Source organism: Pholcus phalangioides, unplaced genomic scaffold (genome assembly GCF_987345545.1).
Source record: "Pholcus phalangioides strain wild (caught in Gottingen) unplaced genomic scaffold, Ppha-v1.0 ptg000017l_1, whole genome shotgun sequence".
Classification (NCBI taxonomy): Eukaryota; Metazoa; Arthropoda; class Arachnida; order Araneae; family Pholcidae; genus Pholcus; species Pholcus phalangioides.
Genome location: NW_028301610.1, coordinates 33,020,811 through 33,034,279, shown reverse-complemented (window position 1 = coordinate 33,034,279; position 13,469 = coordinate 33,020,811). Strand labels below are relative to the sequence as shown.

Genomic DNA, 13,469 nt, shown 5'->3' with positions numbered 1-13,469 from the left:
ACATCCACATATTTTAACATTAAAAAAAAAAAAGAATTTTTTCTTGTTTTTATTTTCTATTTTCAGTGTTTGCATGTGTTTCTTTAGTGCCTGCTTGAACTAGAACAGTGTTGACAACTTAGTTATTTTCCAACTAGACTTTTTCTTAGCCATTTGGATGGAAAAAATATCAATCTAGTTGCTAGTCTTTCAAAAAAATTTCCTGTATGTATACTAGTAGTCTATTATTAAATCACGTGAAAATACAGGAATGTTCCGGGAAATACGAGACGTATGGTTATCCAAATAATGATTAAAATTAATTTGATACAGAGATGAATCTCTTTTTTGAAAAAATTCATAATTTTTCTACATGTGCAAAACAATATCATCTTGCTTCCTTTTGTACTTGCAATAATTTTCTACCTCACGTTTTTTATATTGTTTTGAATCAATGCCAGCACCACGCAACCCTCTCCGATCATGCCACACACTTTTTTGCCTATTTAGTGCATTTTTTGCGTAACTTCGTTTATCTATTTTTGCAAATGTTACACACTCCTGTTCTGCATGTGCTATACAATTTCACCTTCCATCCTTTTGTATATGCAATAATTTTCTACCTCGCACATTTTTTTGTATTCTTTTGAACAAATGCCAACACAATGTGTCATTATCCCCATTGTGCATAATTTTTGGTTGCATCTCGCTCTGTAAACTTCTGATAGATTTCTTGCTATGCGTTTTTTCAAGTTTGTATATCGCCACCCTCCGTTTTGCATATGTTATGCATTACACACAGAGAGCGAATTATAATTAACGAGTTTAATCATTTTATTAGTTAATACTTTTATTAATTAATATTTCTATTAATTAATTTGTTAATTAATATTTCTATTAATTTTATAATTTGAAATTTTCACCTGCTATGTCATTTGTATGAACACACTGGAGCTTACTCTACTTCGAGCGCTTTTTTTTTCTCCACCAGTTTAAATTTCTTATAAAATGGCCTGTTTTATAGAATGTCCAGAATGTTTAATTGGACGGCTTTTATAAAAAGGAACCAAGCGCCATTTTTAACATTTTTGAGATATGCCGACATTTGAACCATTGAAAAAGGCGGGATTTTTTTATCTAAATAGAACCAAGTGACATATAGGCTGTGGTGCCGTCTGTGTGCACTTGAACCAACTACCAAACTGAAGAGATAACTGGAGAATCGAAAAGATAACTTTAAATAGCTTTTTTTTCTCAGTTTTGATTTCATGGCGCTCTTGGTTCCTTTTATATAAAAGTCGTCCAATTCGGTATTAAGAACTGGCGTATGTACTGAAACAATTCGTATAAGTGGTTCTCAAACTTTCGTCAATAGCGTCTTCCTTGCCCGATTCATGGATCATCTGCGGCTCTCCAAAATAGTTGAGGAGATATTTTCCCTTATAAAAGAACCACTTTGAACCATAAATAGGCGCACAAATCAATATCTCCAGCTAGGCAAATTTTCAAAAATTTCAACCAGATCTGATTTTTGTGAGGCCCCTGTTTTCTTAAGACGGCACTGGGGGATCATACCTTTTTCAAGATAATTTTTTTCGAGAGGGACCTACTTTCACTCAAAAAAAGACCGATTTTTCAAATATGGGTCCCGGGAACTTAGAGTACAATGGCATCTCTGCTAAACCATAAGAGGATGGTTGAAATGACATCAAAAAGGAGGTCTATCACTCCCTTTCATTTGGCTGATTGGGGCACATTCACAGCGTATAAATTTCAACATCAGCAGTTATATGGCACTTTAATGGTATCTTTAAAACGTATTGTTTATTGGAAGATACCAGGTCACAAACTTAGCCAAGTACAGATTGAATAAATTCAGTTTTATACATTTGATTTTTTCAAAACCTCTTTTCAATCAATTAAATAAAAAAAATAACAATCTTTTAATATGTTGAAAATTCCATCATTACGATGGTTTTTTCAGACAATCTCATCAAATTTCATGCATGAAACATTCCCCCCCCCCCCAACAATAGCAGAAATATTTATTGAACATTTCTTTAATATAAAAACCATGTAAACCTCCACAAAATGGAAAATATCCTTTATTTTATCTCAGCTTAACAAAATAAATCAAGAAATAATGAATGAAAAAATAATGGAGCAACATTTTAAAGGAAAGGAAATCTGTGAACTTCTTTATCTTCACCAAAAAAAAAATTGGTTTTTGTTCTCCAAATTACTTCCTTGCAGTTTCATAATTTTCCACAAACCAATTCACAGTTTCTTTGATTGCTGGAACACATGACGAAAAATCAGAGAAAATTTAAATTGCACAATGAGCTTGTAATTACAAACATTATAATTTAACCCCTTTACATACAGGGCAAAATATCTTGTCCCTGAGTAGATGGAAGAATTCTAGCTCTCTTCCCACTTCTATCGAGACTCCTCATTGGTAACCTGTAAATGGGAACTGATTTTTTTCCCCCTTACCTCAGCCAGGGTTGGCAGGTTTCTGACGCATGGCAGTTTTGATGGTTTAAACTGTCACATCAAAAACCTCAAACATTGCTTTTCAGTGTAAAAATTTCCATTGGAAATACACATGTTAATTGCATGTAATGTTCAAAGTGACTATGTTATACAAAGAGTAAATACTTAATATGATTGTAAAATAATTTTCTACTCTGGACAGAATTATTTTGGGCAAAATGTTTTTTTTTCTTGTAAAATATACAATTTAAATAGAGCATAGCATAAACACTGAAGGAAAACTATGGAACTATTTGATACTCGTCAATTCAAGATCATTCTTGAACTAAAATTTCTTCTACTGCTTGTACATGTGTATAGATATTTAAAAAAGAGTACCACAAATATTTATAACAGTTGTTTAAAAAGTTCTACACCATACATGTAAATGTAGATTTCTGTTATTATTAAATTATCTAAATAATCACACACTGATACTTAAAAGAATACCCTTATTCTGCATAACATTAGAATATATCTGGCAATCAAAATACTAAATTTGTAGGACTGGAATGTCCTTTAATTTGCCAGTGCTGGCTTGTACATGAAATTCCTGTAACTTATTCTTAATGCCAAAGTAAAAATAATTAAGTTTGACTGATATGTTTGTTGACTAAGTTGGTTTGATATGGTATATTTGCTAGCATTCATAATGCAATGGTTTTCCATTTGAGGCTGCATCTAAACATGGGCAAAACAAGGCCTTTATGATCCCAAATCTCTCTTCCAAATACCAGTGGCAGAAACTATCATTTGTTTCCTTTACCTCTTTTCTTATCTTCGCCAAACTTTATTATTGAACAGGACTGCTTTTTCCCTTATGTTTCTATGCTCCTGTTTAGTAATCCCTCCATTATAATGCAAATTTATATATATGTATATAAAAGGACATGGAGGAGGAAAGGAACAATTATCTACATTTCTGTTGAAGTAGAGGAGAGCAAGATATTTTTCCCCCTTTTATTTCTGGAATACGAGCAAGGGAACCAGTTTTACTGCTGATACTTCTAATACAGATCATCCAAATTTATTGCCAAAAACCTGTACATGAAGAAGTTAATACAGATTAGTAAAAAGAATAATTTTGTGTAGAACAAAACATGTTCTCATCCCTCTACATCAATATGGACAGTAATTAGACGTACTATATTGCAGAGCGGTTTAACGCAGTGTTTCTCAACCTTTTTGCAAACAAGGACCAGTAAAACGTCTAAAACAATTTTATGGACCACTCATGTCCCATATTATGGGACATTCCTGTAATTTTCATTGTTCCGATTTTTTTTTATACATTAAACCTGTCCTGTTTTTTCAACAATTCTTTTTGAATTTGTAACATTGGCTTAAGTTGTGAATACACATGCAGCGCTTTCATAATATAAATTAAATTATGATAATTACGGCAAAAATCAAATATTCATCTCGCATATTTGCCAGATTTGAAGTTTTGTACGATTTTTTTTTTTTGTAACTTTAATTACGAATGGCGATTGTGCTTACTTCTGACAAGGTTTTTGATGACAATTGGCAATGTCCTGTATTTTACGGACAGATGTTGGATTATTATTTAAGATCTCAGTTTACCGTATTTTTCTCAATGAAATATGGTCATCAGATCATTTGAATATTTTTTTCCTGAAATACATTTTTGTTTACTGCAATTTGTAGCAGCCCTTTATTTCCACACCCTTCAGCAATTTTAGCAGTACTTTGCAATATATTGTTTTAAATGCAATTTGCTATTTTTGGCAAAATTTAGTGATCCACCAAATTTAGGGTTGAAGTTTCTTGCATTCTTGTCTATCATGTATGGTGAATCTATCATATATGAAGGTATAATTTTATTTGAACCCATATGGATGTTACATCAATTACAACGGGTAAATAATTTCCATCCAGTCTGCCTATGAATTACCTATGCCATTGTTGCAGACCATAGGTTGAGAAATGCTGTTTTAGCACATTTCCCAAATTTTTTTTCCGGATCGTTGATTGCAATTTGTTTTCTTGTCGCTTTTAGTCATATGTGAAGCTTGCCACACATTCTGCTTTCTTTACTTAACATCCTTTTCTTTCACATACTTGAGAGCATTTTTTGCCAGTGTCCATTAATAACCACCCCTTCATCTGTAGCAATTTCTACTGTTTCCTAATCACATGTTTTAGACAAAGATATCCAAATAACTGAATTCAGGGATTCATTCCATTTACAGGTCAAATTAAAACTTTGATTTTCCCAATTTTTTCGTTTATCTACCCTTGATTGGTGTATAAATCACTCGTGGTTCACCCAATACATCCAGCTGAAAATTTTAAATACTTTGATCAAATCCCCCTTACCTGCGTTCTTCCAATGTAAACATATTTTTAAAAAAAATTATGTCTCTCTGCATAGCTCAATCCCTTTGTATCAACAAGACCTGTAGCTCTTCTCTGCAACCCCTCGACCAATTCCATTTATAGGTAGGGTCTTTCAAACCATACAACATACTCCAGATCAGGTCAAACTAAGCCTCAGAAAAGTGGAAGAATAATATTAATTAAACGCAGACACCTTTTTCACAATGAAATCTAGCATTCTATTTGCTGTTTTTGACCACTGCAAAACAATGTTCAGAAAACCTGAGTCGTTCATCAATGAGAATGCAGAAATTAGTGATCCTAGTTGCATCAGGAATAATTTTACCATTCAACTCGTGAGAAGCATGGGTTGTTGAAACCAAAATGAGCAACCATGCACTTATATCAAGACTAAAGTCATGCTCCATCCATTTGCTCATGCTACAATTCTATTTAAGTTGGTCTGGAGCAACTCTATTGTTTTGATTCCAGACTACACACATTAATTTAATGTCATCAAATTTGCTAACATTCCCATCACAATACCGTGATTTAATTAATTGATAAGGTGAAAAGAGTATGGGACCAAGGACACTTCCTTGAGGGACTCCACTTGTGACACCTACTTCAATTCTTTCTCTTTTTTTGGGAGTTTCATTTTTGCTTTGATTCAGAGTTTATCTGAAATTTTCATTTTCAATACAGTTTGTCAATTTTTTTCACATAATTAACAGAGAATTTGATGCAGCCAGCTAGCAAAGTACAAAAACCAGAGGAAATTCTAATGGAAATAAAAGAAAGAACACTGAAATTGTGTATGTTTTTGTTATTAGCAAACCTGTACCTACCAAGTGTTTGAAGACTCATTCAAACTCAAACAAAGCACAGAGAATGAAGGAAAAAAAAGGAAGACATGAAGGAAAACCCAAGAGACTGATATAGTCACCTATCGAAAAATTACATTCTCTTCAAGTCTCTCAGCACTTCCAGATTTCCCAGAAATAGAAAATAAAAAAATCACTTTGGTGCCCATTTTAAGTGATTGTCAGCCTACTGGAAGATTTTGCATTTCCTTGCCTGTCGACAAAAACTTCATGTCTACCAAACAATGCATCATATATAAGTCAAAACACATAAAGTTTGAAATAAATAAAATTATTTTCACACAGGCAGCTTAGTTAACAGATTGAATACATACCAATTTCAAAAGGCGTGAACTTGAACTCTGGCAAGTACTTCCTTAATTTTGAATTATCACAAGTTTTCTTGTACTGTCCTTCTGACATATACAGTGTATACTAGAATAATCTTAAGGATTATATATCAATAATTAACAAAGATAAGTTTTGAAGCGAAGGGTCAGGCGCTATCAAATCAGTGGTTATATAAAACTAACAGACATGCCCACATTGCTATGAAGCCTTACAGTAGTGATGAATGTTGAGTTCTGCCATGAGAGTGGGGGAACCCCTTACCCATGCATCTCTGTGGGTCACAGTCTGTCAGTAATTCATGAATATCAAACGCATACACCCTTTCGGGTCACATATATAGACATCTAGCAAACCTAGACCCTTCACTAATGTTTTCTTCATCATAAGTTCTTCTGCAGCATCTATGATGAAACGTTTTTTCAGAAACAAGCAGGCATGGCTTCATAGAGATTGTAAATACATCCTACACATGCAAAACAACTAAATACATTATTGGTGCATATTTCAGGTTGCCTAATTGCAAAGATAAAACAGATCAATATTGATTGGAAAAAAAATTATGAATACCGAAACCATTCTAGGGTTGCCATTCTGCATTGTTTTTTCATCATTTCCTTTCCATTGAGTAATCGCTTTCCATGCTTTAGTGACACTACATAAAGCAGATAAACACAGTAAAAACATGGAACTCAAAATCTGCCCTCACTCATCACAATTCTGTTAATCAGCTATAAAACCAATTGTTGATGTTATGGATCTAAAACTGCTTTTACTAGATTTGGGGGACCAGTGCTAACCACTCACCACTTTGAAAGACGGATTTTACATATTCTTTATACTTTTCAGATTTCTTGATTCTTAAGTCCCAATACTAATTTTGTTTTTCTAAATAACATGATCCTCACATATTTTCAAGAGTCCATATGATCTGTTCAGAGAATTTTTTAGTGTTAAGTAGACATTCATGCCTTTAAGGCTTGAACTGGGATTTGAACCCAGACCTGCACAATCGGAGGCTAGCTTCCTAACCAATCGACTGCCAGGCAGCAATTCCTATTAGATCTATCGTCATTCTCTAGTGTCTGCCTAGATTGTAAGCACGTCACTTTATATTTGGCCCAAATATTCCCCCGCAACATTCTTAATGGCAGGTGAACAAAATAGTAACAACAAACTTGAGGAAAATAACAGGAAACTCAAAAAGACCCAATTCTTTTTCAAGGAAAAAAAAAAAAAAAATCGAAAGAAAAAACTACTTCCATATTATTGAAAGTAGCTATGTAGAAACTAAAGAAAATCTGTAGCAGTGTAACTTAATAAAAAAAATAAATAAAAAAAATCTTAAAAATTGAAATTGCAATGTATAAGTTTTTAGTTATTAGAGACCCAAGTCAGCAAAGCTGTTGCATTTTCATCAACCAATGCTATTATTCTAGCACTTATAATTCATTCAAAACAAAAATTTATCCCTCCCAACATTCTACTCATTTCATTCCAAAAAAAACTCATCCATTTGGGAATTTATATACCATGTATGAAAACTTCAGTATATACATAAAAAATTATTGGGTATATTTAGAAATGAGCAATATGTGTGCATGAATGTATAACAAATGAATTGTGGATGTTCTTTAAAAAAAACAGCAGTGGCACTTTTTATCATCACATGACAATAGACCACAGTTGTTTTCAGCTCAGATAGAAGTTAAAAATAATAGAACTTCACTTCTTTAAATAAATGGAATTATAGTTCTTGTGCAGCATTCATAAACAATTGGATGGGATTAAAAATCTTAAAATCACTGTAATTCCCTGATATACAGTAATACCCATACATGCCAGCCTTGGAACCAAGCAGCACCTCCTAGAGATAGAAGGCCTCCATACAAGTTCATCTGTAACGTCATTAAGAGTACCTAGCAAGTTTGCCACATTTTGAACCACAGCATCCTATTTCGTTCCTTTTTATTTTGGCGTAGAATCTTCCTGGTTGGATCACAAATACCGCATGGTGATTGGATGTGGGGCATAAAAATCGCCAATTCTGATCCCGATCATTTCTTTTCCGCAGAACGATGGTACTGGCACGAGCAGGGAATTTTTTCCCCTGAATATTCTGAGGGAAAATGGACTACGTGCTGATATCACAAGCAGCATGCGGAAGCCTTCTATCTCTAGGTGCTGCTGGACCAAGCCTTTCCATAGTAGACTTGTTCGCCACTAGGAGGAGAAGATTGTACACCCCCCAACTTTTTCCCCTATCATGACTATTTTGAAAATTCAAATCAATTCTCTTATTTTCTTTAACTTGACCATATCGGGCATTTACCCAGCTCTGACGAACATTTAAAGTACCTTTTGTTTGTTTGGGCTTGCTTGCCATGAATATTTGTCACAAAATCAATGAAAGTTCGATTTTTTTATACAAATACTACGCCACAACAAACAAAATGCCCAACGAGGTGGCTTGAGGAAAAGATGCTCATAACAAATATGGATTTCATATATTTCAAAAATACAGCAACCCAATTAAAAATGCAATTACAAACAATACAGGGTATTTCAAAAAGAATCACTCGATTTGAAATGTGTATATTACAAAAAATATCGAACATAGACACTTAAGATTAATTTTATATTACATGACCAATCAAAATGTTTTTACAAATCAAATTAAAGGTGCTCAATATGTCCACCTTGAAATGCCCAGCATATGTCTATATGGTAGTCAGATGGAACAAGCAAGGAAACGTACTACAAATAGCATTGAATAAGATGCTATCATTGCCACTGACATCCCGTTTTATGCTTTCTTTGTAGAAACTTATCCATGAAAAATGTTAAGAAATTTTAGAAATTAAACTTTTGCCCATTCATTTTTTTTCCCCAATTCAGTGATTAAAATGTTTTTGGTATATGTTGGCCTACCTGGGGCAACTTGCAGACAGCCAAACAAAGTAAACCTTATCAAAAACAAGCTTCACTTCATTTCAAATTCAGCTCAATATAATAAGAAATAATATAAAAATATTCATTCTTTGGAGATGCAGCCTTTGTGTGACATTTTTTACTTGATAGGATAATAGAGGGAAATCTCAAAAAAAAAAATTGAAAAAAAACTTGACTTGCTTAGTTTTTCACTATTCACAGCAATTCTGTATTTTATGGTAGAAATTAGTTAGATTCGCAACACATACATGCATATTTCATCATGTACCAATTTGTTAGAAATTCCAGAGGAATGTGGACAAGGGGTATGTGTAGTTTAGTAGTAGTGCATTTAGAAATGAAATCCCAAGGCTTGTATGGCATCTGTCATTTTTGCAGAGAAAGCATTTTGCACAATTTCACACTCAAGTCCAATGTTATTGCTGATCTTACAAAACAAAAGTTAAGTGTGATGATTCAGAAATCCAGAGATTCTTCCGAGAGCCCCAGCTCATAGACTGATAAAAAAATTCTAATTTTTTTTTCATCTATTAAGAAAAAGTTCAAACCCCCCAAAAAATTCATTAACTTAAAAATTATTAACAAAATTGTAACTTAATTAGCATTGCACAATTTCATAATTCATGGAAACATTACAAGAACGAAGTAATTCAACAAATAACTACAACTCACTCAAGAAATGTTAGATATATTATCCACCATGCTCTGGCTATTAGGTGAAAGGACAAAAATGCTTGTTCAACAACAGATCAGAGTATGCCATGATCATGATGTGGATGTGCTTGCAATTCATCGAAGTTTGCGATCCGACCACTGTTCATAACATTCTGAGGTACCCCTCACAGCCAGAAGTTGCAAGTAAACACATTTTAAGGTCAGGTGAGCTGACGGCCGGCCAGATGTCGTGTCATCCTGTTATTGTCAAAATGATTCTTCAGCAGCTGCTTTGCTGGTATGGTATTACAATGTGCATGTTGATAAAAGTTGTGCTATCCACACACTGATGCTTTTGGCGTGCTGAAATGATGGGGTTGAACAAAATATATTATACTGCTGGCCAAGTACATCATCATCTACTTGCACATTTTTGCACTACTTGCACTTTTCTTTTGCCAAAGAAATTGCCATGGCTTCAGGAGTATGCACGCAATTTTCCAAGTCATTCTTACTAGTAGTTCTTATTAGAACCCGAGTGGTGTGTTGGCAAGATGCTAGTCAACCACCATGAAGGTTGCTGTCATGGTCCCAGGTTCAAACCTGAGGGAGGATATAGATATTTTCCCTAACGAGCTTGAGGCGATAGACAGTGCCTTCATTTCCAACCCATCTTATTAATGGCAGTAAATTGCAACATAGCGATATGGCCAGAGTTGGTGTTTGGTGAAGTAGTAGTTCTTATTGTATAGTTTTGGAATCAAAACTTTAATTACAATCACCCTGTATATAACTGATGATTTTCCGTAAATCTGTTACTACTATACAATGAATGAACGCCAGAACTTTGCCACTGGACTTATCCTGTTGCCGAGATCTCTTTCAGCCTAGCTTCATGGCAGAGTCTGGAACACTTGGTGTAAAAAAAACATACAAAAGTTTTGCAACATATTTTCCCCATTATGATGGATGAATGTATGTATATTAAGATGGAGGTATATTTTAAAAGCAATGGGAGGGGTCTCAATACATAGGATACAAAAAAAAAACCGAAATGAGAATCTTATTGTGAAATATAAAATATCCATCGGAGTGAGTCATCTCGCTTAACACCTCCCTGGTGAGCAAATGGGTTTGATAAAACGCTGAAATGAGATTTTCACTATATTGGTATTCATTAAAACAGGATTCCACTGTATATCTATATATTCAGGCCACTTTTATGAGACTTCTTGGAAAAAACCAATTATACCATCTAAAAATATACCATCAGAATGTACCCCAAGAATATAAAATATGGCAAGAATGAAACATTTTGGCTAATAATGAACCAATATGATGTTTTTCAAGGAAAAAAATTATATTTAGGCCACTTTTATTTGAAAAAAGCTCTGTTGCTAGGACGTAGAGGAGGCTCTTGGGTGGGATACCAAATTTGAGATGAAAGGGCAAAAAAAAAAGTTGATTGAAAAAATATATATATATATATTTGTCTACCCATTTGAAGAGCACTAAACCTGAGATGAAATGGTGAAAAAATTATATATTATTTTATGAAAAGCAGAAATTAAAAGGCTTCAACTTTGGAAAAAAATTCTTGGTTTTTCAACAAAGATATTTCGTTTAAATTCAGAGCCCTAAATTAGTGGAGCACATGCAGAAATCTGGTCAGGCTCAAACAGTTCCTAACGTTTCAAAAACTTTTTTTTAGTTGGCGAATTAACTTCCTAATCATAATTTTTGTTCGTTTAGCTGCTCCGTTTTGGGATACGAGGCTTTTATGGTCACTTTTAACATATGGCAATGCTGTTATCACAAGCTCTTTCTTTAAAGGGAGCCATAGAAATAATATATTCCTCTCTCAACCTTTTCCAGTGATGAGTTAACCGAAATTAACAATGAGTAAATGAGGGTTTATGCACATTGTTATATATGAAAACTGAATGAGAGAGTGAAGAAAAAAAAACAACTTAATGAGGTTCTAATGTATTTCTAAATTCCTCATTAAGTTTTCGTTCTTCCAAGGGCATCTAATAACAGGCATTTTGCGCAATGTGCCATCTGAAAGAGTTAAAATTGTCATGAAACTACTTTTAGGAATAGTGAATATGAAAGTGTGATGGGGTAAACCTCTTTACAGGGGCGAAACAACTGAATTTTATTAATTGTATTTTTAACGATTAAATAATTTGCAAACAAATATTTATAAGAACATTTTCTGGTGGTACTAACAATGCTGACAAGAAGAGATGCTAAGAACATGAATTTGGTGGCATATGATTGTAATGTTACCATTTGATGTATCGATCGCGTCCCCCCCCAACAGCAATATTTTTTCTTGATCCGCAGAGTATAGTTATATCAAAGTTTCGCTATACATAAAATACTCATATGAAAAAAAATAAACTTATCAAAATACTTATCACATGTTAAAAGAGCTCAAGGATACATGTACCTCACCAGTGAAATCAAAAGCTTCAGCAATTTTCTCTCTAGCTTTGTCTATGGTGATTTCTTCTGATTCATCCACTAGTAAAGTAATGTGTATAGATGTATAATTGAAACTTAAAATTTGAAAAGTAGAAATAAAAGATCCAAAAATTTTATTTTTGTAAACAAAATTATCACCAACCTGACAGAATGATAGGAGTTTCTTCCTCATAATTCCTTACAGCCCATATCATAAGTTTCGCTAAATCCATAGAATATATGAACTGTCTGAATGATTTGCCTGCGCCCAATACATTCAGGGGCTGGTTTTGAGCTTAAAAAAAATTAAATAAGAATTTGTTCTCATGCATTCTAACAGCCTTCAATCAATGACAGAATAAGCAAAAACAGAATAAAAATGGTAAAATCAGAAAATTTGTTTTATATACTGTAATATTTCTTGCTAAAATACAATATTCACTATTGAGCACTCTCTCACATCATTGCCTTACATAGTAAATAACTAACATTTTAGAAACAAATAGCAATTAACAATAAATGCTGTATTGCTTTCCACATAAAAATGAACGTAATATTTAAAATAAAAAAGGATGAACATTAAAAAAAATGTTTCCACAAAAGAACAAAAACTTAGTATTTTGATGAGCTAAAGTAATGATAGAGTGTGGATTATATGCACTAAAAAAGTGACAAAATATCCTCTAAAAAATATGCAAATATACACTTTAAAATGTCAAAATGTGCATTAAAAACCCCTAAATGTGTATAAAACCCCCAAAATATGCGCTAAAACATCCTGAAAAAAATTAAAAATTTCAAAATATGTATCAAAAATGAGAAAATAGACATTATCATCATGGAAAAATGCAGATACGTTTTAAAAAAATGTGTTTTCTATTTCTTAGTTACATGTACAAAAAATATCCCCACATATGTACATACTTGCATATGCAAATAACTTCTACATATTTTTTATTTAGGCATTTTTTAAATTTCTAGTTTGTTGTAGTTGCCCAGTAATGAAATAGCAGTATCAAAAGAATTTCTACAGGACATATCTCTGGAAATAGAATCGTAATGAAACGATTGATATTTGGAATACAGAATTACATAAACATTATTATAGTTCATTGAATTCTACCTGTGAAAAAAAAATGTTATAAGTATTTATGGTCTCTCAAAATGCTACGTTTAGGGTGATTTCATCTTACACACATTTCAGTGTGTTAAGAGTGATTCCGGTAGTAAATGTTTGAAAGTACAGTGGTTGTGAATTAGTACTAACAGTATGCAAATTAGGAATTACAAATGAGAAACATTGATCTAGGTACAAAAATTTATGAAATA

The 13,469-nt window shown here is 33.1% G+C and overlaps 1 protein-coding gene across 2 annotated transcripts in view; it reads right to left on the bottom strand.

Moving 5' to 3' along the window:
- Window positions 1–2,068: 2,068 nt before the first annotated feature.
- Window positions 2,069–13,469, bottom strand: part of Gmer (GDP-L-fucose synthase-like protein) — a 35,773-nt gene continuing 24,372 nt past the window's right edge. For both annotated transcript variants that reach the window (XM_089246202.1, XM_089246203.1), the window contains exons 6-9: window positions 12,304–12,435; window positions 12,121–12,200; window positions 6,053–6,152; window positions 2,069–2,274 (exon numbers count right to left, since the gene is read on the bottom strand). In XM_089246202.1, coding sequence (XP_089102328.1) covers window positions 2,219–2,274; window positions 6,053–6,152; window positions 12,121–12,200; window positions 12,304–12,435 — 368 coding nt within the window. In that variant the 3' untranslated portion in view covers window positions 2,069–2,218. The remainder of the gene's footprint in view (window positions 2,275–6,052; window positions 6,153–12,120; window positions 12,201–12,303; window positions 12,436–13,469) is intronic.